A 27769-nucleotide genomic window follows, 5' to 3' on the forward strand; every position below is an offset into this window, starting at 1 on the left:
TGGATAACTGGCAAGTCTTGATTAGAGAGAAACAGTGACTGACTCATCAGTATTCAACGATACCTGAGCCCGGCCTCCTCTCCTCATCTGTTTTTCTCTTTAGCCAGCAGGTTTACAGCGAGGTCTAAAGATAAAGTTCCTTCATTGACTAAAACAGTTGTGGAATGATCTATTCTGTCTGTAGAATGTATGTGCCCCAATGCAATTAAAAGTCCCAGTGTAGGTGGGCCACCTGTCACCCAGTATCTTTATCCTGGGTAGCTGTGTCAATAGTATACCTTGCAAGTGCCCTTTCTGCTTTTTGGATACATTTCTCCAATTTCCCAGAGATCTTTCTGAGGTAATCATTAAGTGTACCCTCAATGCTAGGTGTTTTAGGGCTGATAGTTGGTTTCTGTCTCCCCCCTCCACCCCCATCAAGAGACCCGACTTGATATGTGGCTTTTCTTTTACCCATGTTTAAATGAATATTGGGCGATAATTAGGGTAATCAGTACAAAGAAGGTGCACATGCAAAAGGCAGAATATAAATAAAAAGGGGAGATTCAACCTATGACACATGTGAGGAAAGAATATTAATTCAAGGTAGCGTCAGGATAGACTTGCAGAGGCCTCTTTAGAATAGTTGAATGACTTACAAAATGAACAAAGTTGCATGGTGTATTGAGGTGGCGATATACTACAAATGTGAGGGTGGGAGGTTCAAATGCAATGGACCCGCAGTCGCCTCCCACTTTCCTGTTAATTCTGCTAATCAGATGACAAGCTAAGTTTCTCAAAGTCACAGTTAAATACATTCAGAGAGGTTCAAAGGCGAAATGCCCAGTCACCAAACTGAAGGCCTTAGATTTGCAGTTCAAAAGGTTCCAGATTTTCTTTCAAACTTCAGACCAATAACTTTTTTAATATGAGGCAAACGTTGAGTAAGAGTCACTGACATTTACACAATATTATTGGTACCATTCACATCTATGGCCCTTTCAAAGATCACAGTCATGCTAAAAGAAGTCAGTTTACTACAATTGATCCATGTATCCATATCAAAACCATGTATCTAAAAATATGATCATACAAGAAATATAGCCAAGGGTGAGCCTTTAAAGTCTTTAAATTAGTATTCGCTTGTTAGGGAGAATTCTCATAAATGTGCTAATTTCCTTCACCTTAGAGACCCCCAGCAACTTTGCTGGATTTTGAGGATTTATTTACCTAAAGAGATTGTGAGCCTTTGTTCCCACTCTCACATGTATTTTGATGTGTGTTTTACTCTTGTGTTCTTTGATTGTGAAGTTTTAGACCACTCCATAGGCATCTTTTCATTTGTGTCCCACAGCACGCTCAGTGCAGTGACACAGGGAAGCCTTTTAGGCTGTCCCAAGGTTTAAATACCTTCTGTGGGATAAACTACAGTTTCCCAAAGTACGTAAAGTGAAATTGGCTTTACTAGTCTTTTCAAATTCCTAGACCCAGCACACCCTATCTTACAATAGAGTGATGGGAGTTACTTAGTATCCCCTGTGTCTAGATACTCATGTAGCAGTCAAATGCTACCCTTTCCTCTCGATATGGCTGGTGGCAGTCGTTTTACAACGAACTGCCATTATTTTTCCCGACCGCGAACACCAATAGCGTTGAATCGCGTGAGCCATGTTTTTCAAGATGGCGTCTGAGCCCCCTTTGTTTAAACAGGACCCAGTCTTTTTTCGCCATTTCTTTTTGGAAAGGTCCTTCTAGAGTTTTGCTCTGTGTGCCAAAACAGGTTTGGTCCCTTTGTTCCTACGCATTTGGTGGGCTTCAGGAGTGAAGATCTCCTCTGGTGCCGAGTGTCTGGAGTGTCCAGGAAGTGAGGGAGGTGCCCGAAACTCCCTGTGCTTAGTCTCCTAGGGGACCCAAATGCACTCTGGCGTGATTGGCTGGCTGACTGTCCGGCAAGGACAGCCACCCTGTTGGGTGAGTGGCAGCTAGGCTGAAATGAATGGGAGGAGACTGGATAAAAGGCGAGTCTCTTGGACCGAAAGGAAGAGTCGACCACTGGAACGAAAAAAACGAAGACGAGCTGGAAGAGGATGGCTGCTGCAACTCCTGGACCGCTGGTTTGCCCGGTGAAGCCCTGCTGCAGGTCCCAATTGCCAAGTTCATCTCGACAGAGAAGCCCTTCAAGGACGACTTCTCCCTTTGAGTTGGTGGGACCAATCAACTCGTAAACCACCTGGATACCATTCTCGGAGCTGGTTGTATTTTCCTCACAGTGCTGCAGGAAAATGAATAGCCAGGGAGAAGGACACCGGTTTGTGTGCTTGACTAAAGTTATCGGAATTGAAGATTTGCCTTTGGCAGCTTTTTGACCAGTCCCAGTGCAGGAGTCCCTCGACATCCTCCCGCTTGTCCCCACGACTGAGGCTCAGGAACAGCGAGATCTGCTGGAACTGCCAGGAACAGACGTCTTCAGCAGGATCTTTTTCTTCATTGTAAGGTACTTTGAAACCCCGACCGAGAACTTATATCTCACCGCAAAAGTGCCTGGCAACTTGCAGGTCTAGTCAGCTTGTGACCCAACGTACAAATCTTTCTTTTACGAACTACTTCTGAGAACATTTGCAAAGACTTTTCAGTTTAACTACCAGAACTGCTGTATCCTATACAAGACTTGAGCCCATTGACTTTGGCCTAACCTATTGCATTGAATCAACTCCTCTGGTGAACTCAAACTGTTTGCACTGTTTTAGAGTAACTGTAATATTTGTTTTATTAATTTATGCCTTTTTGCTCTTACTTCAAATGCTCTGAATGCCATTTTGCTCCTCCTAAGTAGTTTAAATGCCTCAGAACCTGATATTGTGAAGTACTGAAGTATATTGTTGTGTGATATAGATTGTGTGATATAGATTGCCTCCTTCTAGTGAAGGTTTTATAACTGACTGTGAAATAAATTAATAAGTGTTTTACCAAGAAACCTTGAGTATGAGAGTCTATTTGAATACTTGTAATTATAGACCTCTGTGTAACATCCTTAAAGCTCACATTCCCTCTTGAGATAAGCCTGACTGCTCAGCAGCGCTACCACAAAACTGTAGTACAGACTTACACCAAAGGTTGGTTTTGCTTACACCTGCAGTCCTAGTTGTGTGTAGTGGTTCCAATACAATATAAATTCAGAAAACGTACAGGGCTATTGGGGCTGCTGGTCCTGAGGACACTCGTTGGCGGTGGGCTGCTTGCTGACTCCTACCGAGATGCTCTGTTTAAACTCTGATGCTCATACGAGTAGTCCGGCCCAGTGCAGAGAGTGAGGATTCCAAAATCCACAGCAGCTACCCAACCAATATTCTTCCGTTTAATCTTGCACAAGACAAATGCTTCCCTGGTCTCTGCTACTTTTTCCAATAGTGGATGTACGAGCAAAAATTAGGCAAGCAGGAAATATCCATGGCATCAAATTTGGAGGCAATTCCCATAAATTGGCATTTGCCGATATTCTGTTGACACTGAAAAACCCTCCTACCGAAAGACCAGCTATTTGGATCTTATTAGAAGAACTTAAATCAGTATCATGACTCAAAATCAATATCGGTAAGAGACACCAAAACTCAAAAGAAACCGTTGTTGATGAGCCGCCTACAGGTGGAAATTCTGTTCCAATGGGAGATATCTAAACTCCAATTTCTAGCTATGAACCTGGCAACCGAAAACAGACCTTTTATGGGATAATTACTTACCAACATCAAGGAAGATCTCTGCATGTGACAAAACAAAGCCATTGCATGGTTTGGAAGAAGAGCATTGACCAAGATAAATACCATGTAACACCTACTACACCTTTTTCAAAGATGCGCAGTTGGAGTCTTGCTATCTATGCTTGACAAATTGCACTGAGAGGTTAAGTTAGTTGTGTGGAAGGGATCCATTCAGCATTCACTAATTTTCAAAGTAACAGCCAGGCTATGCAAACAGTACCCGGAATGACTAGATAAACCCCTTCCATAACCAAACATGGTGGATAATTGAAGATGGCGTTGCAGGCCCCTATGGTAAACTAGACTTGTTTTCTCTCTGAGCAAAAATTCAGTTCTGAAAAAGTATCTTGACAAAACTAAATACTACCGCCTTCCAAGGCCCCACGCCACATGTACACTACAATCCAAACCTTTCTCTGGCCAATAATGGAAATGGCTTTCATAAATGAAAAAGAGGGGGATAAAAATGTGTTTCTCATATGTTCAGAGGGCAGAACCAAGTCAAGGGGTAGACAAAGGCAGTAGATTGACAGTATTATCAGATTAGGCACTGGATTCTAGGCGGATCAGTCAAAAAGGGGTGCACCCATCAGCTAACCAATTTTGTGAAGCTATTCTTCACAGTGATATCGGCCGGAGGACTCATTTCCCAAATTTACAAATGACTAGTGGCACAGTGACCTACCGAGAGAAAAGTACCCTCAAGAAGGCCTGGACACCTGAAAGCACTAAACACTATTCTACAGATAATAATGCCTTTCCTGGCAGGCATGTGGGGGATGTGGAAAATGTTTCCATATTTTGTGCTGGTGGTCATGTCCCGAAGCCAACAAGGTATTGGGTGAACTTACTGGCAAAGATGAATGCAGTTACAGGCTTTATGGTATCACAATCTCCGAACATCTGTTAATTGGGAGATAACACACAAAGAACCCAACTCGTACTCATAAAAGCAATAGAAGTAACTGAAAAAGTACTCCTGATCGGCAGACGATTTAGGCGAGTGGGAGTTTGTTATAATTAGTTATTATACAGAGAAAAACAAGTTACTTAACCCTGGTAAAGTTCTTTCGACTGGATGTTCCTCCAACATACTCATCTTTGACATATAAAGTCCAGCTTCAACTGCTTCGGAAAAAGTATTTTGGCAGAGGGTGTCGTGCGTCAATGGCGTTGAGTCGATGTCCCTCGAAGGCCTCCGTCGAGGGTGACGTGAACGGAGGTTATATGTAGCACGCGCAGCGCCTGTAGGCCTCAGTTCTGTTTTTCCCTCCTTGTGTAGTCCACGTGCCTAGAAATAAGGGCATTATAGTACTCAGCCTTGGTGGAACGAAAGCTGCAATAGCATGGGAAACTCTACAGAGGGGTATGTTGAGAGGGTGATGAGGAATACGTTGGAGGAACATCCTGTTGGGGTTCTTCGAATGGATTGTGTCCTCCAACGTATTCCTCATCTTTGACAGACTCCCAAAGTAGTATTTGTGATAGGAGGGTGTAGAATTTATAAATTTAAGATTTTCCAGGGCAGAGTAAAGTACTGCCTAACCAAAGGCAACATCTTGAGAATGGGAAGCATCCAAAAATAATGCTTTGTAAACGTGTGTATTGATGACCACGTTGCAGCAACACAGATATTCCTAATAGGAACGTCCCCTTAAAGGACTGTAGATGTAGCCATGCACCCGGTGGAATGAGCATGCAAACCTTATGGAGGGTATTTGCCTGCTGGCCTGTAGCATTCAGATATGGTAAGAATGATCCATCTAGACAAGGTATGTTTGGAAATAGCCTGGTCTAATTTGTGTCCTGTGTATCCTATAAAAAGTTGGTCGTCCACTCTCAATTTTGACATTCTGGAGATGTAAAAACATAACGCTCTCCTAGGGTCCGGCCAGTGAAGCATTTCCTCTTCCTTACAAGGATGAGGTGGAGGATAGAAGGAAGGTAGAACAATTTTCTGACTTAAATGAAAGTCCCAAACTACCTTTGGCAAGAAGGAGGGTTTTATCCTTAAAACAACGCTGTCCTTGTGGAATACGGTAAAGGGTGGCTTGGAAGCATCCTCCTCTACCTGACTCGGAGTGGACACAAGTTGCACTAGTTGGTGCAGTCGGTTTTTCTGACCACCCACACAATTTAGCTTTATGGTTCGTTTTGTTTGGGCGAAAGTGCTTCTAGTTGGGGGTGGAGGGGAGACCTGGGGCTTTATTGCAGTATACACACCCCCCATGCTGACGGCGGAACTCCTCACCGAGCTCCAAGCCATAATGCTAGAGGAACGGGCGGACTCATGGGCAATTGGGGAAGACTTTAACAAGGCTATGGAAATAGCGCATGATAGATCATACAGGGGCAACAGGGTTGCAGATATCCCGACTAAGCTGCACACATTCGCGGACGCAATGGGACTGACACATGGAGGACAATCCACACATCAGAGAAGGGCTACTCATTCTACTCCAACGCGCACAGATCCCTCTCTAGGCTTGACTATTTCTTCACCCCAAAGAACATGGCCCACAGACTAATATCCGCAGAATTCCTGGCAAGAGGGATCTCGGATCACTCCCCCCTACTGATCAAACTTAAAGGGTTACAACAGAAGCAGGATCCCACCTGCCGTCCAAGTGCCTACTACCTGGGAATACCGGAAATAATCGAAGGGCTCGTTAATAAAACATCGGAATACTTCGACCTAAATGAAGAAGCGGTTGCCTGCCCAACCGTGCGCTGGGAAGCATACAAAACTGTCCTGCAAGCAGAGGCAATCTCCTTGGTGACTGCCCACAGAAAACGACACAATGAGGCAATCACTGAAGCAGAGACCCAAGTAACCCGGCGGGAAGAACAACTGCTGGCAGCAGGAACCCGTGAGGCACAAGACGCCCTAGTGACAGCCCAGGCAATCCTGAAAGACAAGGCTCTAGACAACGCCCGATCCGCCCAGTGGCAAACTCAAAGCCAGATATATGAACGGGGAGACAAGGCCGGCAAGACCCTGGCCTGGCTAGAAAGACGGGAAGAGAGAAAAGGGCAAGTACGAGCCATCCAAACTCAGGAGGGGGAAATGCTAACAGGCGACTCCGATATAGCAGAGGCCCTTGCCAATTATTACGAACAACTATACTCCCCACCAACAGTGGTTCCCACACCAAGCGCCCCACACTTCCTTGAGCTGATCACGATCCCCCAACTCTCCAGACCACAAACATAACTAGACACTGACATCACCAAAGAAGAAATCGGGGAAGCCCTATCAGAGCTGCAGACGGGGAAGACCTCTGGCCCCAATAGCTTCCCGGTGGAGACCTGGAAACGACAAAGCGGAACGACGACAAAACACATGCATAACATGTTCCTCCGCAGCAGAGAACAGGGCTATCTCCCCCCGGACCTCAGGAGAACAAATATAGTAGTCATCCCCAAAGCAGTGAAAACCCCAGAGTGCTGTGCCTCATACAGGCCCATATCATTAACGGGGAAGCTAAAATACTAGCTAGAGTCCTGGAAAACAGGCTGCTCGGGGTGATCGGGTCTCTGGTCCACCCGGACCAATGCGGTTTCATGCCAGACAAGTCTACACGACTGAACCTCCATAGAATCCAGTTTGGCCCTAGACCGAGCGGCTGAGATCCAAGACCCGCTGGCCCTCCTGTCGGTGGATTTTGAAAAGGCCTTCGATTCAGTGGGGTGGGACGCCGTATGGGATATAATAGAGCGTATGAGATTTGGGTGGTACTTTATGTCATGGGTCAAACTTCTTTACACCCTCCCCACAGCATCGGTGCGGGTCAATGGAAAATCATCCAGGACATTCCCGCTGGGCCAGGGGACCAGACAGGGCTGCCCCTTCTTGCCCCTGCTATTCCGTCTAGCCATCAAGCCTTTGGCAATCAGACTATGTACAGATATAAGATGGACAGGGTTTGCCTGGCCAACAGGGGGGCGAGGAACGCGTCTCACTATACGTGGCTGATCTCCTGATCTACCCGAGCAAGCCAGTAACCTCCTGCCCGATAGTAACCAGGACTGTGGAGGAATACCAACACGTCATGGGCCTTCGCGTTAACACACAAAAAACGATATACTTCCCTGTCCAAGGGGGAGATGAAGCGATCCCAGAACCATGAACATATCCAGTCGCGATCCAAGGCTTTACCTACCTGGGTATACACATAACTGCAGCACCAGGCGACTTTCTCGAGTTGAACCTACGGCCAATAGTGGAAAGGTTCGAGAATGACATCTCTCACTGGCAAACTCTCCCACTCTCACTACTGGGCAGGGCCGCACTATTTAAGATGTTGGCACTTCCGAGATTTCTATACGTCCTCCAGAATGCCCCACTCCCAATCCCGGCAGCCACATTTACAGATATCGACAAGTCCCTACGCACGTTGCTCGGGGGGGGGGGGTTAGCGGAGGAAACGGGCCCGCATTGTCCTCAAAACACTCCGCCAATCGGTCTGGGAGGGAGGCATAGGACTACCCGATATCCGTATTTATTATTGGGCTGCACAAGCTGGGGTGGCAAATGAATGGCTGCATGGGGACCCAACGCTCCCACAGATCCGGATCGAAATAAAAGACACCGGCCTCCTGCCCCCCCCTACAAATACTCTACGACGACAATAAAAATCTGAAGGGGGTCCCTGCATATCTGTCGAATTTGGAAGGAAATACATAGTCACATTGGCTGGGAGGGCAAACTAACCCTGATCCAACCCTTATGGCTTAACACACACCTTCCCGAAATCCTGCCAATGGGCCACTTTGACACCTGGGAGAGAAGAGGGATATCCACACTGGCAGATATTGTTCACGAGGGTCGAATGAGACTTCGATGAGCTGCACACACCACACGGCCTAATGCCTATGGACCGTTTCAGGTACCTCCAACTCACACACGCTATCAGTGCCCAATTTCAGAGCCTCACCGATATACCTGTATGCTCCCCCCTGGAGACAAATACCCTCCCAAACCGGATTCCCTCCAAGGTGACTTCTACCAAGTGATCAATTCCTTTGGCTCTGGGGAACTCGCATACCTCAGAGGAAAATGGGAGCAAAACCTGGGGGCACTAGAAGCAGAAGAATGGACAGAGGCACTAATGTCCCCGCGAGAGATTGGCATAGATGCAAAAAATCAGACTGATACAACTCCGAATCCTACATAGATCTTATTACTCCAGAATACAAATATCTAGATGGGTGGGGGAAGACAACGATACGACGTGCCTCCGCTGCAAAAGGGCAGAAGGCACCTTTTACCACATGATCTGGGAATGTGGGGTACTGCAAGACTTTTGGACAACGTCCCTATCGCGCCTCTCCAGAGTGTTGGGAGCCCCAATCCCAAAGGACCCCAAACTTATTCTTTTGGGAATAGGGGGAGAAACAGACTTTAATAAATACGAAAAAATTCCTAAGCGTGGTGCTAGGGCTGGGGAAAAGAAAAACAGCAAGCACCTGGGGCTCTGCGGACAGGATAAGCATTGATCGATGGACCAATGAAATGGGCAGGTGCGCCTCCCTAGAAAGGTGAATTTACACGGCAAGGGGGTGCCCTCGGAAGTTCCTGAAAATATGGGGGAAGTGGGAGGAATAGGAACAGTACCAGAAACCGGGGAGAGCCTAGACGCACATCGAACCGCCCCATGGCGTATTGAACCAACCTTCCCCCTCCTGTTGAGGGACTCACTACTAATTGCAATGTTATGTGCTATGTCCCCGCTGTTGAGTCTCCTTTTTGTGATCATGAATGTGTACCCATGCTGTTTTCTTGCTGGAAAAACCTAATAAAAAGAAGTTTAAAAAGGGTGGCTTGGAAGAAAGTGCCTGCAACTCGCTCACTCTACGGGCTGATGTTAGAGCTACCAATAGTATTGTCTTAGAGGTTAACATCCTTAACTGACGTGTGCAAAGGTTCAAATGGAGCACACAACAGAAAATTCAAAACCAGGTTGAGGTCCCAAACCGGAACCTGAAAAGGAGTTGGAGAGAGCACATTAGTGAGCCCTTTTAGAAATTGAGTCACTAGGGGAATCTTGAAATAAGTACATTCTCCCGACAAGCGCTTAGAGATTGACAGTGCTGCCAAGTTGCCCTTAATTGTGCCACCCTGAAGACCTTTATTTGCTAATGAAAGCAAAAAGGATAAAACATCCGGAGTTTTACACTGAAAAGGAACATTCTTTTCTCTGCACCAGTTGCAAAACGTATTCCAGTGGCAACGGTACAGGGACTTTGTTGCTGGCCTTCTGGCCGAAAGAAACACCTCCATTACGTCAACCAGGAGGTCCCAATCCTTATATCTCAGCCTTTCAGAAACCAAGCTTGAAGGTTGAGAGTCATGACCTCTGGATGGAGAACCCGACTCTCCTCACGCGAGAGAAGGGCCTCTTTATGTAAGACGCATTGGAGGACAGATGGACATGTCGAGAAGGTCTGGGTACCACGTTTTGCAGGCCCAATCCGGAGCAATTAGGATCATGTGTTTCCTGAATCTTCTCAACCTCCTGATCACATGAGGAATGACGAGGACTGGAAGAAACGCATACAGGAGTGGAAACTCCCAGTCCACTACGAAAGCATATCCTAGAGCTCCTCTTGGGGGAATTCCCTTGAACAGTACTGCTCATCTGCAGAATCCAAACCAGATTGAAGGGACTTGCACATGGCTTCCTTGCTGTCCTTAACAATAGTTAAGAAGCCGTCCCTTTCATCCCCTTCAGGAATATGCTCTGCCGCCATTAATACACTCCCATAGAGTATACGAAAACTTTGCCAGGGCACAAGTGGAGTTGGCAGATTTTAATGACATGCTCCCTGCAGAAAAGACCTTTGTCGCCCATCCATCTACGCACTTGTCCTCCCTATCAGGAGGGATGGTGGAGTATACGCTGCTTGTTTTGAAGTAGCCATAGCTGCCTGGACCACCAGACTCTCCGGAGTGGGGTGCTTTGACAGGTAGCCACGGTTGCTCCTGGAGGTGTAGTATTTTTTGGTGAGATTGTCGACTGCCGGAATAGTTTCCAGAGTCTCCCAAATCCTGGCCACACTTTTTTGAAGTGCCACATGGAAAGACAAAATTGGATCAGTAGGTGGACCCTTGTCCAGAAGGTCAGTTAGATCATCTTGGTCATAGGGTGCTGGAGGCCTAGACCAACCCAAGTATTCGACAACCTTAGACATGAGCTGCCTGTAAGAGGAGTCAGCATGCTCCCCTGGTTCTGGTCGTCCGAACTCCAGATCTGGAGAGGTATCAATTTCACTTGCATTGTGCAAATTGTGATATAGATCTTGCATTCTGCTTTCCTCTGAAATAAGGGATTCAGGCACATTAGGTGCACCATACTGAAGCCCAAACGGGGCATCTTAATCATCTGAACGCTCTTCCTTTTCAAAAATGGAAGTTAGGGACTTGAAAGTCCTTCTTCGGGAGAGGAGTATATATTTATATTTTTTCTGGTTTTGAAACCAGAGGCTTCGACGTTGTTGGAAGTAGTCAACATGTTCTTAGTGCCTTTTTAGGAAGGTCACTAGGGTCTAATCGTTTAGCTGGCAAAATTGGTGCAGATGGCGTTGACGGATCCAGCGTCGATGTCAACACTGGCGTTGATGGTTTAGTCTGGGTTGAGGGACTAATGGGCGTCCTAGGCACCAGCGGTGCTGAAGGCATCGACAGCCTCGATCTCTCGATGTGGATCACGCCTTTTACTATGGTTCGAGGGCCTGCAAGTTTTAGGTCGAGACTTTTCCTTTCCAGCTTCCTTAGAAGGCTCGGTCGGAGCATGTCTTTGTTTTTCAAAGATTTTTAGCATTTCCACAGGGAAAGCTTCCCATTCTGTGGGTGTGGACTTTTTGGATGGGCATACAACCCTGTCAGGGGAACAGTCAGACAAAGATGTGGACTAAGGCGACCTGCAGTGACTTCTCTTTGAAGAAGACGAGTTGCGAGAACCACTGCTTGACCTTGAACGCTTGGCTTTCTTCCTCCGAGGAGAGTCGCCTATCGACTCATCGGCCGAAGGCCCAGCAGATCGGGGCTTAGGGGACTTGTAAACTTTTCCTACCTTAAGCTTACCCTTTCGTTCCCTCAAGGCTTTTCAAGTCATGGACTGGCACTTGGAACAAACATTTGTATCGCGGTCCTCTCAGAGGCACCACAGGTAGATTCGATGCGGGTCAGTTAAAGACATCTTTGATCCGCATTGTCTAAATTTTTTTAAACCGGACTTAGGTGTTGACAGTGTAAACGAAGAAGACCTAATTATCGAGGTGTTGGAAAACAATTGAGTAATAACTTTTACAAGTTATGAGGCAGACCGTGTTTCTCACGAAGCAAATGCGTTTGCGGAAAAACAGAACTGAGACCAACGGGCACTGCGCGTGCTACATATAACCTACAAAGACGTTGCCCTCGCCGGTACCTTCGAGGGACATCAACTAGACACCATCGACGAACGGCGCCCTCTACCAAAAATAATTGCAAAGTATCTGTAGGTGGACATTACATGTCAAAGATGAGGAATAGGTTAGAGGACACAATCCATTCGAATCACTGGTTTACATATCATCAGAGACGTGCCAAACTTGCTGTTAACATAAGAAGTGAAATACAGGACATCAAACAAAACCCACATCTAGTTGCAGTTCAGCAAATACTGGGAGAGAGAAAAGTGTGCTCAGTTTTTCTCTAATGTACAGGTCTTAAACACAAGGATGAGACTGCATCAAAACAACACTTCCTTCACTGGTATGTTCTCCTAGTTTCACAGACCAAATACAAGTATTGCACCCGCATGGTGGGTAATAGCAGCAGATTTCCTGCAGAATTTCTGAAATTGGACTTTATTTTTTCAATCCAAAACAATGCTGCCCATTCCTCCATGAGAATGTGTGCCTCAATCGATTACTTGAATTCCACCACATGAACACCAGATGATGCATTTATTTTTTGGGAGACACAAAGCAACGTTCCTACATGTACTTATGATCTACTGTACATTCCCATATGTAATGTAAAAGCTGTGGTAAGATCTTTAGATCAGCTTTAGTTTCCAAAAATACCAGAGACTACCACCAGCTTCATTAATGTTTTACCTTCGTCCTGGTCCACAGGTTCTATCTTTATAGTCCTTCTTCTCCGGCGCCGTGCTCGGAGATCAAATTCTTTTGCGGGAGGTGGAAGGGCATGGCTGTTTTTCCCAAAAGCTCCCTGAAGACTGACTCGCCGTTTTCTCCGCTGGGAAAAACAGATTTATATTTACTACAGAAAGTGACCGTTTCATACACTTGCAAGGCCAACAAAAAAAAACAATCTAACATTAGCTAGGAAAAGAACACAAGGTTACAGCCGCAATTTGAGAAAAAAAGCAAGTGGAAAATACAATTCACCCACCAATCAACAACTGTAAATAGACAATCATTGCACCAAATGCGTGCATTAAACAGGAAATTGCAGACCTTGCTTGACTGGATGGAACAGAGAAATTATATGAAATAGAGCGAAGTAGCAAAAACATGCATTACTTTGAGGACTCTTGCATGAGTAGTATTCAGGTGGACTGGCAAAGACCATCTGTACATGAGTAACACCAATGGGCTTGTTAGGTAGTCCATTGTGCTTCCCAAGGTTCTTGATATATATTGCATTTAATTTTGAAACAGCACCAGGGATATTCATGGTGGACATGTTTCAGATGAACAAATTAAAATGGAGCGATTCTGATGGCTGTCAGAGGATGTGCATGCACGAACAATTGATATTTGTTAAAGGCATCAAGAGTGAGCACTATTTTGTGTGTGTTGGAACATTGAGTGGGCGTGAACGCTCTGCAAGTTTAAACCTAGATTAGCACAAGCTCACCAGAGTGCAACCTGAAGTCCTATACTACTGTTCGGAGACAAACAGTAATTTTATACTCATTAGGCTTGAAACCAACCTGTACATGGCTGAAAGACACCTCACACAATTGTTGTTGCTTGAGCTCCAAGATGCCATTTGCTTTCAGTACCCTTCACTTATCAGCATAACGGGTAACCCAAAGACCACGAGGCCGGGCAAAATGCGCAACTATCAGCAGAGGCCTAATGGCAAACGCTGATGAAATAAACCAAAGCCATATTGAATCTGATGGTCACAAAAACCTTTTATAGGTTAGAAACAAAATAGTACACATTCAGAAATAGATCTTTAATATTTTACTTCCTTCATAATTGGCTATTTGAAAAATGGTAATCAGGCATAGAAAGGTTCATAAAGTGTAACCATGGAGATATAGCAAATAACATACTTCAATAAACACTACACAAATGGCTATCAAATCAAACATTTACACACATTCAAATACATAAATAAGCTCTGGTGCACTAATATACAAAATGCCCTTGCAGGAAAAATTAGCTCCCTTCAAACCAAAATTGCAATCAAAAAAGCTGCCTTGCTATTGCCAGTGTAGCCAACTCCTAAGGTACAGCCTTCCCTAAACCAGCCCAATAACACTCCTCACCCCTTTAGCTTCAAATACATAACCATACTAGAGACAGACAAAATTATACTCTCCCTAAAGCCTTCTAATTGTAAAGGAGATAATTGCCCTGCTCAATTTATAAAAGATGCAGCGAGAGACCTAGCTCCCTTCATCTCCAAACTGATCAACGCCTCCTATAAGACTAACCTAGTGCCCAATAACCTTAAACAGTCTTGGGTCCTACCTTTGCTAAAAAAAAAAAAAATAAAAAAAAAACTCTCGACCCCTCCATCCCGACAAATTACAGACCCATTATCACCGTCCCATTCCTACTCAAAATCATTGACAGTGTAGCCTACCTGCAAATTCAGGACTACCTTGAAACTAACAACCTTCGAGGCTCACAACAATCCGGCTTCCGCCCCCTTCATGGCACTGAAACAGCCTTGATTGATCTTAAAACTCAAATTGACGAGTTGAAGGATAATGGAAAATCAGCTATGCTACTCCTCCTTGACCTTTCAGCAGACCTGGTAGATCATGCAGTCTTATGCTATCACCTCGGCTCCGCTGCCCATTTTTCAAGTGATGCCATAACCTGGGTACAATCCTTCCTTGCTAACCGGACAATGAGAGTCTTCTCCCCCCTAGCAGCTGCTGATCCCATACAAGTCTCCTGCGGTGTCCCCCAGGGATCATGTGTGTCTTCGACTATGTACAACATCTTTACCAAACCTTTGTTTGACAAGTTGGATAGACTGGGTGTCATCTACACCAACTACGTAGATGACACTCAGATCCTCATCCCCCTTTCGGGTAACTTCTTGGAAGACTCAGCTTTGGTAAACAAGATCTATCTCCTCATTCAGGCATGGATGGGATCCCATGGCCTCTGTCTGAATGACGACAAAACAGAGATTCTGATCCTCGGCACAGAGACAGCAATTAAAAAACTTGACCCGAACTATGCCTCGTTTAACATTGACAACAATGTGATCAAAGTGATGCCTGCAGTCAAAACCCTTGGGGTCTATCTGGACTCAGCACTCACTTTTAAGAAACAAATTAACTCCCTAGCTTCCTCCACAGCCTATACTTGGAAACTGATCCGAGCATGTAGACCATTCCTAACAGAGGATAGCTGTATTACCTTAGCTAATGCACTTATCATATCCAGATTGGACTATTGTAATGCCCTATATGTGGGATCTAAAAAGTATATCCTTAACAAACTCCAAACACTCCAAAATAACGCTCTTAGAGTAGCCTTAAACATTCCTAACAGAGCCAATGTCTCTACCTCCAGAAGGAATATCCAGTGGCTAATAATTAAAGACAGGATCACCCTCAAAACTCTTTCGCTCACGTCCAAATGCCTCAACAATATAGCTCCTCCCTATCTAGTAAATAGAATCAACAAGAGAATCTCAAACCGCCCCACAAGAATGACTAACGCTTATACCTTTATGGTGCCTAGATATAAAAAGAGTACAGTTGGCGGCGCTAGCTTTCCAGTCACAGCTGCCCAAACCTGGAAAAAACTCCCCTTAGAACTTAGAAAGGACCAACCTTACCCAAGTTTCAGGCACAAGGTTCTTTCATGGATACGATCTAATGACGTATAATGTGATCACCCTCTTTTACTAGAACCACTCGTCCCGAGTGACACCTCCCGACTATGCCCTTTATTAACTTGACCCCCCCATAGGGACCTCCGACTACCACTGCTAGTATCTAGGTATTTCACTGGACCCTACCGGGACTACAAAACTGTGGTTGATTGTTACTTAGCTCTTTATGCTTCTGACACCCGGCATTAACTGTACAAGTATATTCAGACTGTAATGCTGTTGAACTGTCCTACTGCCTATTTTGCTTGTCATTGTAACTAAGTTCTCAAGTATCCTTGTAATGTTTGCGCCCGGCTACTTGCGAGTTTGGTTTTGCGCTATATTAAATAAACAAACAAGAAACAAACACCCTTCATATAAGGAGCTATGCTGTAATCCCAATGTCCACTTCAGTGCAAATATGTCAAAACCTTTATATGCTTCTCCAAAATGCAGTGTAATATAATTGGGTCCTGTATGACATATCTCCTGTCATTTGTGCAGACTTTTACTGCTAGGCTCACCAAGGGAGGGTCTCGGAGGACAACGGTTTGGTGGAGCAGAAGGAAAGGAAAGGTTCAAAACCTTAAGTGTTGATGCCTGCAAACCTAAAATACCCATTATCTGTGTGCTAGTAGGATTCAAGGTGTGTTGGTTGGGATGTTAAGTATTTGCATATGGAATTGCATCCTCAAAAAATTCCAGAAACACCAAGAACTCAGAGATCACACAAAATACTTCTGATTCTACCAAAGGACTGCCTCCAAAGGAAAGGCAGAACGTCCTAAATCCAAGCCAGCAATCTCTGTAACACTTGTGCGCCTCACATCTGGGGCCTAAATACCCTTCTGGCCTTCAGAAAGGCACTGAAAACTTGTGCTTTCCCTTTCTCAAACTAGACATATCTTCCCTTGCTTGGCACTTACAGCCAGAATACCTTAGGGTGAATGAATGTTGTGCTTTTAAAGTACTAAATAAGCCAATAAATTGGAGCCTCTGGTGCTGTTGTGCTATGTTGCAAAGCAACAAGATATGTCCTATGAGCGATAGTGATCTGGAGAATGTCTATTTAAAATAAATAAAGAAAAAAATTCAAAAATGTTGCTTTAGAAAGGCCACTCTGAGATCACTCGGAGCAATCTTTCAAGAGCAACCTGTCGCACCACTGGAGTGCATGCAGGGGCAGACCGGCGTGGCCGTGATGGACGGGGGAAGTCATGGTCCTCCAAGGCAAGGGTTGTGTTTTGTCTGTGTGTGTGTCTGTGTGTGTGGTGTGTCTGTGTGCGCACGCGCAGGGGAAATATGAGGCGGGAAAGGGAGAGGCATGAAACCAGCCGGTGAGAGAGTCTTTACGTGTTTGTGTGTGTTCATGTTAGCGTGCAGGGATTAAGAGGGAATGTTTTGGCCGCTGAAAGGTGGCAGTGGATGGAGCAAAATGGGATATCGAAGGGGTGGTAAAACGCCCCAGGCAAATTGATAATTCTGCATTTGAAGGGTGCACAAAAATCAGCCAAAAACAAAATCCTTTTGTGTGCGACCTTCAAAATGCAGAATTATCACAAGGAACTGGTTCATCATTTTGTGGGTGTGCAGCCACTGCTGGGTGTGAGTTTGATGCATGGAGTGCACGGTGGAAGGAGTGTGGTGGTGTTGATGATGACTTTGTTAAAGGCAATGACTGTGGTTGCTGGGTTTTTTAATCTGTGTAGAGTTCAGAGTTTAGCAGATCCTGGGTCCAGCTGTTATTGAAAATTAGGAAGGTTCCTCCTGGTGTTGGGCAAGAGTAGCTAGCACATGTCCTGTTGATGGAATGTCTAGTTGACAATTATTATCCTAGGAGAGGGGTCTGCAACATGCGGCTCACCATGCATTTTGGACTACGACTCCCATCATCGCTCACAATTGACTGTGCTGCCTGGGGTAGATCTGAGTTTTTGTCCAAACCATCTTGAGAATCAAAGGTTTCAGACCACTGTCCTATGTGCAGACTGGAGTGTTGTTGCTGGTATAGTTCAATAAGCAGTACACAGGAATGTGTGCTTGTTTCTCAACAACTGGTTATCTACAGCAGTAGATTTTGAAGTGGATTGGATGCGAAATCCGATTTATGGCAATGGACACATTTGGTGGAATGCCTACGTTGAGGGGTGCCTGCACATTTGAATGAGCAATACCAACAATGTTGTATTCAATCTTACTTCTCATTCAAGGATATCCCAATTTAAAAGGATACAGGTGGAGCATCTGGTTCACGTCCCATTGCTGGGATGACCAGGATGAGGGATGTTATCCAGTGTATGAGGATGTGTTAATTTGATGTCACCAAATCCACCCTCACATCGATCAACTCTTGGTAGCACAGACCCTATTTTACAAATACCTTCTTAGATTGGTTGACAGGTGTTAAGGTGTTCCTGCATTTATTTCTGTCATAGATGCCTTCTTAAGGACCATCTTCTCCAATTGATGTTTTTTGTGCTTTGTTCCTCAAAAAGATTTAAGTAATTAGATACAGTTTTATGCTCTCATAAATAAATATATAATGCATTTTATGTATTTTATCATCATACATCGGTTAACTCATATATACTTTAAATCACTTAGCCGTTTTTAAGCACAGTGACTCAACCTCCACCACCCATTATACCCTACTGGTGTGAGCTAGATTATAGGTTAGTAGTTGTGCTCACTTCTATCAAGGTGTTATGACTCTGGATATTTTTCCGCTAAGCCTTCAACCTGCAATTTACCAACTAGGTGATTACATCAGTTGCAAGTTGGCATTAATCAATATTCAAAACCCATGACTAAGATGCTAGATTCACATGATAGACTGATTTGTTTCAGATGATCTTTTAACCTATTTAATGAAAAAAGCCTCAGCAATGATTCTTTGAATCTCTAACGGCATGTACAGCAAGATAAATATGATGTGTTGTCATACCAAGATACATGGCTTGAGAATGGTAATGTGATGTAGGGTGATAAAATAAATTAGATGCATTATTGGTATTCCCTTATGATAATATGAAACATCCAATAATTTTAAAGCAATTTTGGAAACTTGACAAGAAAAGATGTCAAAGAGGAGACTGCCACGAGGAAGGCATCTGAAAAACAAATGCAGAATGATGAAACACGTCAACCAACAAATTAGGTCAAAGCTACCAAAAGGTTGGTTGCTTCATGTTGTTAAGAAGGCATGGTATCAAGGTAAGACAGACTGAAGTGACCACAGTTATATGGTGTTTATTGAACTTTAACAATGGTGTGATAAACGCCTATCCAATCCTAAATCTACAGATGGGAGCAAGCTACAAACATCAAATAATAATGCAGTCCTACTGGAGTCTCATCAAAATAAAAGGGCCTATATTTAAAAAAAGAAAAAAAACGATTGCCAACCCCTACTGCTAAATACAAATAGTGTAGGGTAATGTTCATGAAAAAGAAAGTGGTCACAAAAATGATAAATCAACATGTTCAGGCCGTTGGCCTCCATTCCCCACGTTTTCAGCATGGGACAAGGCGGTTCACTCGAGCATAGCACACTCTCGGACTTCTTTGGCACGAGGACACAGTTCCATTACCAACATGTTATGTTATTTAAACTTGTAGAACGCACAAACACCCGAAGGGAGACCTAGCAGCCAGAGTTTAGAACACAAGTGTCTTTAGCAGACGAAAGGCGAGGTGGCCACTGGTCTTGCACAGCGGCAGGGGAAGGGCGTTCCAAGCCTTAGCAGCGGCAACTGAGAAGGCACGTCCGCCAGTGCGCATCAATCTGAAGCGAGGAACAACAACAAGAAAGATAAAGAGCAGAGGCACAGAGTAGGAGTATAGTGAGAAAATGTGTCCTGATGTACTCAGGTCCCATGCCGTTAAAGACACGGTGCACCATACACAAGGACTTAAACAGAATCCGCTTTTTCACAGAGAGCCAGTGCAGCTTCCTCAGTACTGGAGTCATGTGGGTGCCAAAAGGGAGCCGTACGACAGCTCTAGCAGCAGCATTCTGCAGAAGCTGAAGGCAGTTAACCAAATAGCATGGCTGACCTAGATACAACGAATTGCAGTAGTCTAAGCGACTCATATCAAGCGTGGCTACTACCGGGGCCTGGCATTTTTCAGGCACAAATGGAAGGACTTTCCTGAGTATGCCATGTTTAGAATGGCAGCTCTTAAATACTGCCGCAACCTGACCATGCATAGTAAGAGAATAGATAATAACTCCCAGATTCTTAACAGATAGAACAGGTACCGGAAGGGGGCCAAGGGTGGTAGACCAGTCGTCATTAGTCCAGTAAAGAAGAGGTGAGGTAGTACCCACCAACAACACCTGGGTCTTGCTGCCATTAAGTTTTAACCAGTTGGATGTCATCCATTCCCCTACCTCCTGAAGACAACACCTAAACTGAATGGCTGTATCAGCTTGGTTTAAGTCAAGACGGACCAGGACTTGGATGCCTAATGTAGAGATTGAACAAAATAGGGGAGAGCATCTCCCTGCGGGACACCACAGGAAAGTGGATCCAAATTAGAGTGAAAAGGCGGAAGAGAAACTGATTGAGAGCGGCCAGCAAGGAAGGAAATGAACCAGTCAAGTACTTTACCAGATAGCCCAGGAGAGGACAGCCTGGAGATCAGGGTGGGATGATCAAGATCAGGGTGGGATGATCAATTGTGTCGAACGCGGCTGACAGATCTAATAGAACAACCGCGCCAATATCACCCTGAGCCACCAGACGAGCCAGGTCGTCCAGCACTGAATTAAGAACAGATTCAGTTCCCCTAACAGGCTGAAAACCTGATTGAAAAGAATCAAAATAAGAGGAGGATTCGAGAAATGTAGATAGCAGAAGAGAGACCAGGACTTCAAACAATTGCATGAGGAAGGGATATGGGGCGATAATTGGCCAGTACCTCTGGATCTAGGGGTCCAGAAGAAGAAGAAGGTTTTTTATTAACGGGAACACAAGTGCGTGTTTAAGTGTAGAGGGAATCACTACATCAGTGAAAGAGGCATTAACCGCAGCAGTGATGTTTGAGATGATGGCTCCCAAATTGTACTTCAGCAGAGCCAGGGGAATCACAGCATTCTGTGCACAAGTCTTGTAAGTTATCAAAGTCTCTTGATTCAGAGGGCCTGATATACCAAAACAAACAAAACATTCCTTTACAAGTATTCAAGTCAGGCGATTCACTTTTCCCCTGGGATCCCCCTCAGCCAGGCTCAGATCCCTTTTATACCACAATCTTTACTTTGGACACCCCTCTTTTAGGTTCAGATCCTCTTTTATACCACAATCTTTACTTATAGAATATCTTTTCTCGGGTGACTCGCGGTTCACCCTATATCCCCTTCAGCTGGGATCAGATCCTTCTTTTTTCCCCCAATTAGTGTCCCTCAGCCGGGCCCGGACCAATTGCAGTTCGTATTAGCTATCGAAGACTTTCAAATGTTGACGGGTTTAGCTTGACCCATTGCAGGACCACTTCTATTTCACAATTCACAATTTTACACTCTCAGTTGGATACCTAACAGAGACCTTTGAATGAGCACCAAGTGGTGCCGGACCACTCTGTATATGGTATCTATCTTGGCTTCAAATGATCAGTCACTTCTTGGATATTCAATTATATTTGCGTCGCTCATCACATACGCCTCACTCTGTTCTTTGCAGAGTTCTTCATATAATGTTGCAGCTTGCAACCTTGGTTCTAACAGACCGCTCTGCTATCAGACTCCCCGACTCACCGGCTGTGCGGGCTTCACTGGTGCTGCTTTGTTGCGGGAGCCACAGACAGTATCACAGCAGCAATCGCTCCTCCCTGCCTTGGCTATCAATGCGGGAGGGCCCTGGGTACCTTCGACACACAATGCACCTTTCTTCAGCTTTAATTCCCAGTCTTATATTTCTTATTTTCGAGGGCTTGTGAAAGTAGCCGTTCTTCTCCAAAAAGGTCAGGGGCAATTCCCTCCTTTCAGCCCTCTCTGGTCTTGCCGTCTTTCTCTTCGTATTAAACTGCCATCTCGGCACTGCTGCTTCCTCGTGTGTTTTGCCTTGCTCAGAGTGTGATTTCATGCTACGCCTTTTATACGTGTGGGGGGGGGGGGGAGTGTGGTCGAAGTCAAGTGTGTGTAATCATCAGTAATTGCCCGACTCTGCCTGACACTTTTTTTGGGACATATCAGCTATACAGCTCAGGTGTTAGTCAGTTGTCTCTCACAGTGAGCTGGCCGTATGAAAGTGTTCCTGTCGGGAAAGGGGGGTGGGGGCATTGAGTTCCTATGTACCATACCGGGTAGGATGGGGAAAATGTGATACGGGGACAGGGATACTGTGTCTCATCATGCAGTGTCCCACTCCCATTCCCATTTCCTGAAGAACTCATCCAGGTGATCCTCCCGCACTGTTCCACCCCCAGGAACTGCATCCAAAAGCAATGGCGGTGTTCTGGCCACCTGCATGACAGATCCCCCGGGGACTAGCGGGTAAGACACCTTCTGGTTTCCCACAATGTGCAGAAAGAAAATAAGGTTCTACATAAATGCACCAGAGCCGACATTTGGATTATAGCATGGCCCCCCGAATGGAGGATGTTATCTGTATTTGTAAACTCTGATATGATTGTAATTTTCTGTAGCGTATACAGAAGCATACTCTTTTACTAGACATCTATAGTGCGGAGTGGTGGTTATGTGAGTGTGAACACTGATGACTCCTTAGAGATTGTCACATCTCCATGAAGAGCAGACCCTTCTCCTGAGGCCAGGGAGGTGAGGTCGCTACCAGGTAGTCTCCCTTGGGGTGGTTCTCAGCAGGAGGATCTCATGGAGAGACTCCCCTCTAGGGACAGGGACCAACATCTCAGGAGAATGTAGTATAACAACCCTCACCCTACACCGTACACAATTCCAGTCTATTTAGATGCCAGCACCTTACCCAATACTTCTATGCACCTCTGCAACCTGAAGATTCACCATCAACTAATAGTAGATTCAGGTATTGCTGCAGTGCCTAGAAAGTACTGAGACGAGGTGGCTCAAGAGAGGCATAACTATTACCACAGAGCTAGTAACAACAAGTACTGATGTTATGCAAGAGCGGGACAAGCCCTATAATAAGGAAACTGAAGAAGGACTCAGGGTCTTCGCCCGCGGAAACGAGGAGTCTGCGTCAGCTACCCAGGAAGTTCATCGCCAATGCTAATGCAGCAGAGGAACCAGCAGGAGACCAACTCCTATCGGGACCGGCAGAGTGGCAGTCCCCCACCTGTTAGGCTGTGAACCACCAGGTTCAAACAGGTACCATTCCCGAGTGAGGAGCGAGAGAGCGAGACACCAATGCCACCAATGCCGAAAAATCCCTTAGGGAAAAGATCGCACAGCTCCAGCCGGGAGGCCCCCCGGAGGCACCCTTGGCTATGGATCAGATCACAGCCCTAGAAAATTACAAACTTCAATTGAAAGATCTCTTGTTGCACAAAACTGAGCGCAACCTCCAGCTAGTGAAACAAAAATATTATGAGAAGGGGGACAGAGCCGATAAAATCCTGGCCTGGAAACTTAGCGAGGTCCAGAGGAGTAGAATGGTGAGGGCAATCAGGAACGAACGGGGCTCACTAGACCATAGCACCCCAGTCATAGGAGCGGCTTTTCGACGCTACTATGAACAACTATATTCGTCAGAATATGCCGGAGAAGACACTCAGATTGAGGAGTTCCTGGACTCCATCCAGATCCCATCCCTGACAGGCGAGATGGCAGAGGGTCTAGAGGGAGGGGTCACAGAGGAGGAGGTGGAGAATGCAATCGGTGGGATGAAGGCGGGAACGTCCCCGGGGGAAGATGGGTTCTCAGTATACTTCTACAAGAGGTTCCGGTCCATTTTGGCCACACACCTGGCGAGGGTATTCAATGCAGTACTGGAGGGGGGCACCCTGCCGGAAACGATGATGAGCCATCATAGTGGTATTGCCCAAGGAAGGAAAAGACCCCACTGACTGCTCCTCCTACCGCCCGATCTCCCTCCTAAATACAGATGTTAAGATCCTAGCTAAGGTGATGGGTAAACGGTTGGAGGGGATAATGCCCAAGTTAGTACACGGGGATCAAGTGGGGTTCGTGAAGGGCAGGCAGGACTCGGATAATATCAGGAAGACCATAGACCTAATCCACTATGCCCAGGAATCAGACCTGGAGGCGAGTTTGCTTTCCTTGGACTCCGAGAAGGCATTCGACAGGGTCGAGTGGAGGTACATGCAACTCCTCCTCCGTCGAATGGGCTTAGGGCCTCACGTTAGGACCTGGGTCTCCGCCCTCTATAGAGCCCCAACAGCGAGAGTGCAGGTGAACGGGGAACTCTCCGACTCATTCCCCCTCACGAGGGGAACACGACAGGGGTGCCCACTCTCTCCGTTAATCTACGTCCTGACGATAGAACCTCTGGCCATAGCAGTCCGGGCCCACCCCGACATCAAAGGGATCAAAAGGGGAGAAGTAGAGTTCAAGCTCTCCCTGTTCGCTGACGACATCCTAGCGTACTTGGTGGAGCCCAGCTCCTCGCTCCCCCCCCTCCTGCGTCTGATGACAGCCTTCGGGCAGTTCTCGGGACTAAAAATAAATGCAGCTAAGTCAAAGCTCCTACCCATAAGGGCCCAGGACCCGTGGTTGGACCCCCGGGACAGGTGTGCGGGGATTGCGGTGGGGAGGGATTCCATCAGGTACTTGGTGGTAACCCTGACTAGAGATCCCTCGAGATTGGCCCCGGAGAACTATGGGCCTATCCTGGCGGGGGTTACGTCTGACCTGAGGAGATGGGATGGTATGATTCTGTCCTGGTATGGGCGCATGACAGCGATAAAGATGAACGTACTGCCGAGATTACTATATTTATTCACTGCGCTTCCAACGGAGGTCCCCGCCCAGTTGCTCCGTGATCTACAAAAATGCAAACGGCGAGTTTGTATGGCAAGGGAGGGCCCCGAGAATAGGAAAGGCCACCCTAACACTACCCAGAGAGGAGGGCGGGTTCGGACTACCGGACTTTCTCCTTTACTACCGGGCCGCCCAGCTGCGGGTCTTGCTGGAGCACATGAAGGAGGGGATGGGCACCTACTGGTCATACCTGGAGGACATGGACGCCCACCCTCTGAAAGTGCGTGACCTCCTGTGGCTGCCGCGTAGACTCATCCCTAGCAAAATGAAAGCCCACCCAACCCTGGGAATACTCTGGACAATCTGGAAAGAGGGACCCACAACCTCATACCTCACGACATGGCCCTCTCCAATGTCTTCGCTTTGGGGCCACCCGCTCAAATTAGGTAGCAGGAGATTCAGGAATGCCCAGTCATGGTCGGACGGGGATCTGGAATGGGCGGGACAACTGTTCAAAGAGGGCGAGTTCCTCGAATACGAGGCCCTGCGAGATGCACTGGGGCGGGAGTCCCTTTCAATCTTTGAATATCTGCGCCTGAAGGGCATCCTTTGTGACCAAACATGGGGCCAGAACCTACGGAGACAGCTGGCCCCCTTCGAAAAGTTCCTGGACACGGCCACATCAAGGAAGGGGGCGGTCTCCAAAATGTACCAAATACTGAACACTGTTAACTTGGAGGGGAGAAGAGGGTTTCGAGGGTTTTGGGACGACCTGGCAGGAGAACCACTCACGGAGGAGGCGTGGTCCAAAGTCTTTAAGATAGCATTTCATGGGAACCTATTTACAGCGGACATGGAGCACAACTTCAAGATTCTACAGGGCTGGCATAGGGACCCGTTGAAACTGTCCAAGATGTTTTCGGGAGTGTCCCCCAGATGCCCAAGGGGTTGTGGCCAAGTGGGATCGAGGGGGCATATGTGGTGGTCCTGCCCCAAGGTGCAGGAGTTCTGGGAGAAGGTACGGGGGTGGATGGCCGAGGTCACCGAGGAACTAATCCCACTCAACCCCCTAACGATGTTGCTGGGCCTCCCCCCGGAGGACACTGAACTGTATAGGTACCCAAGAATGTGGGAGACGATGTTGCGAGCGGGCAGAGTGGCCCTGGCACAAAGGTGGAAGAGCCCAGAGACCCCATCCAAGGAAGATTGGCTTAAGAAACTCAAAAACATGTTCTTAATGGACAAATTGACGGCCATGGTAAATAACGAATTGGGCTCCTTTCAGGCTAACTGGTATGGGGTCTATGGGGCATGGGGCTGGGACCCCCACTGACAATATGAGTACACTCTGGCAGAATGGCGGGGGTGGGTTTGGAATGCTTTACTCAGGGATGTAGGAGTAGCCCAGGACCCGGGAGACGCCGGATCTCACTCAGCCAATTTGGACGCGAGAGTATAGCATACCTCTGTGGCAACGTACAACGAGCGACGATGACAGCTCCAGCTGTTCGACTTTGGAAGTGACTCTGATCTGGGGGGAGGGGAGGAGTTGGGGTGGGGGGGAGGGTGGAGAGGGAACCTGGGGGTTTTATGACAATGTTAAAAAATGATGATTACGACGCTCCCAGCGTTGCCGTTTGTATTTTTCTTCGAAAAACCACCAATAAAACCAAAGTTTAAAAAAAAAAAATATGGAGCTCCTTCAGGAATGGATGAACTCCCCCTCGCTTCAAGCTGACTTGTTGGCGAAAAGACGAGAAATCTGTTCTCTAATGGACGGGGAGGAGAGATTCTTGGGCGATCCGGTTCTGGCAGCGAGATATGGGGAGGGAGATCGTCCGAGTAGAACCCTTGCCTGGCCCATTAGACAGGAGAATCGCCTGGAACCCATACTAGAAGTGGAACCCCCCATGGGGGAGGATACCAGGGACACGGTGGAGATAAATGGGGTATTTCGCCAATACTACGAGAAGTTATATACCGCCCATAGTACGGCGGGGCATGATGATATCACCCAATACCTCGAAAGGATCACCCTGGGATGGCTCTATTCGGAGATGCCCCCACAGAAGAGGAACTTCGCAAAGTGATAAAGTCGCTCCCAAACGGTAAGGCCCCAGGAACAGACAGGATCACGGCTGAACTATACAAGGCTTTCCCTGATCTGCTTATCCCCCATTTATGTAATATGTTTGAAGAGGTGGCTTCCTCTGGGGTATTCCCCGAATCCACTCAGACCGCCTTGGTCGCAGTACTGCTGAAGCCTAACAAAGGCTCTAAAATGTTTTCATCTCATCGCCCCTTGTCACTAGTAAATACTAACAATAACATGTTTTGCAAAGTTGCTTGCGGACCGGCTCCTTCCCCAGATGCCCGCTTTGATCCTCCCAGATCAGGCGGGATTTATTCCAGGATGAACTACTCAGAATAATCTGCGCAGATTATTCACTCTGATACATAATGTGAACTTGGATGTTCCTATTGCTGTGGTGGCTTTGGACGGGGAGAAGGCGTGTGATTCTGTTGAATGGCCTTTTTAGTTCAAAGTCCTCCGACGCACGGTCTCTGGATACGACTCCTTTACTCAGCCCTGCGTGCTCTGGTGTACACAAATGGAATCTAATCTGCTCCTATTTATCCAACTCGAGGCACTAGGCAGGGGTGCCCTTTTTCCCCCCTCTTATTTGCCTTGGCGATTTAACCAGTGGCTTGTGCCCTGACAGTTTCACTCCCACCGCGGAGTGACAATTCGCTCACATGTATCTATCGTCTCCCTCTGTGCGGACGATATGTTGTTATACATAAAACACCCTCGGACCAATTTACAGCCCGTGATGGAGGAGATATCCACATTTGGTGCCTTATCCGGCCTACAAATAAACTGGTCTTAAGCTGAGGTGCTTCCGCTCACAACAGGGGTCGGCCCGCAAGATGTGGGGAAAGCCTTTGCTTGGTGTCCACAGGGAATCCGCTATCTGGGTAGAAGAGTGTCCACTTCCCCTACAAACCTATACGAGGAGAACTGTATCACTGCCCTGCAACACTTGGAACACAGAGTAGACACATGGA

General features: G+C 46.5%; 1 protein-coding gene across 10 annotated transcripts in view; it reads right to left on the reverse strand.

Annotated features, from left to right (window-relative positions):
* The window catches only part of BCORL1 (BCL6 corepressor like 1), a 1509155-nt gene that overhangs the window by 964283 nt on the left and 517103 nt on the right, over positions 1 to 27769 (reverse strand). For all 10 annotated transcript variants that reach the window (XM_069612962.1, XM_069612963.1, XM_069612961.1 and 7 more), the window contains one exon: positions 12840 to 12981. In XM_069612962.1, coding sequence (XP_069469063.1) covers positions 12840 to 12981 — 142 coding nt within the window. The remainder of the gene's footprint in view (positions 1 to 12839; positions 12982 to 27769) is intronic.

Source organism: Ambystoma mexicanum, chromosome 5p, assembly GCF_040938575.1.
Source record: "Ambystoma mexicanum isolate Mex_15411 chromosome 5p, UKY_AmexF1_1, whole genome shotgun sequence".
Classification (NCBI taxonomy): Eukaryota; Metazoa; Chordata; class Amphibia; order Caudata; family Ambystomatidae; genus Ambystoma; species Ambystoma mexicanum.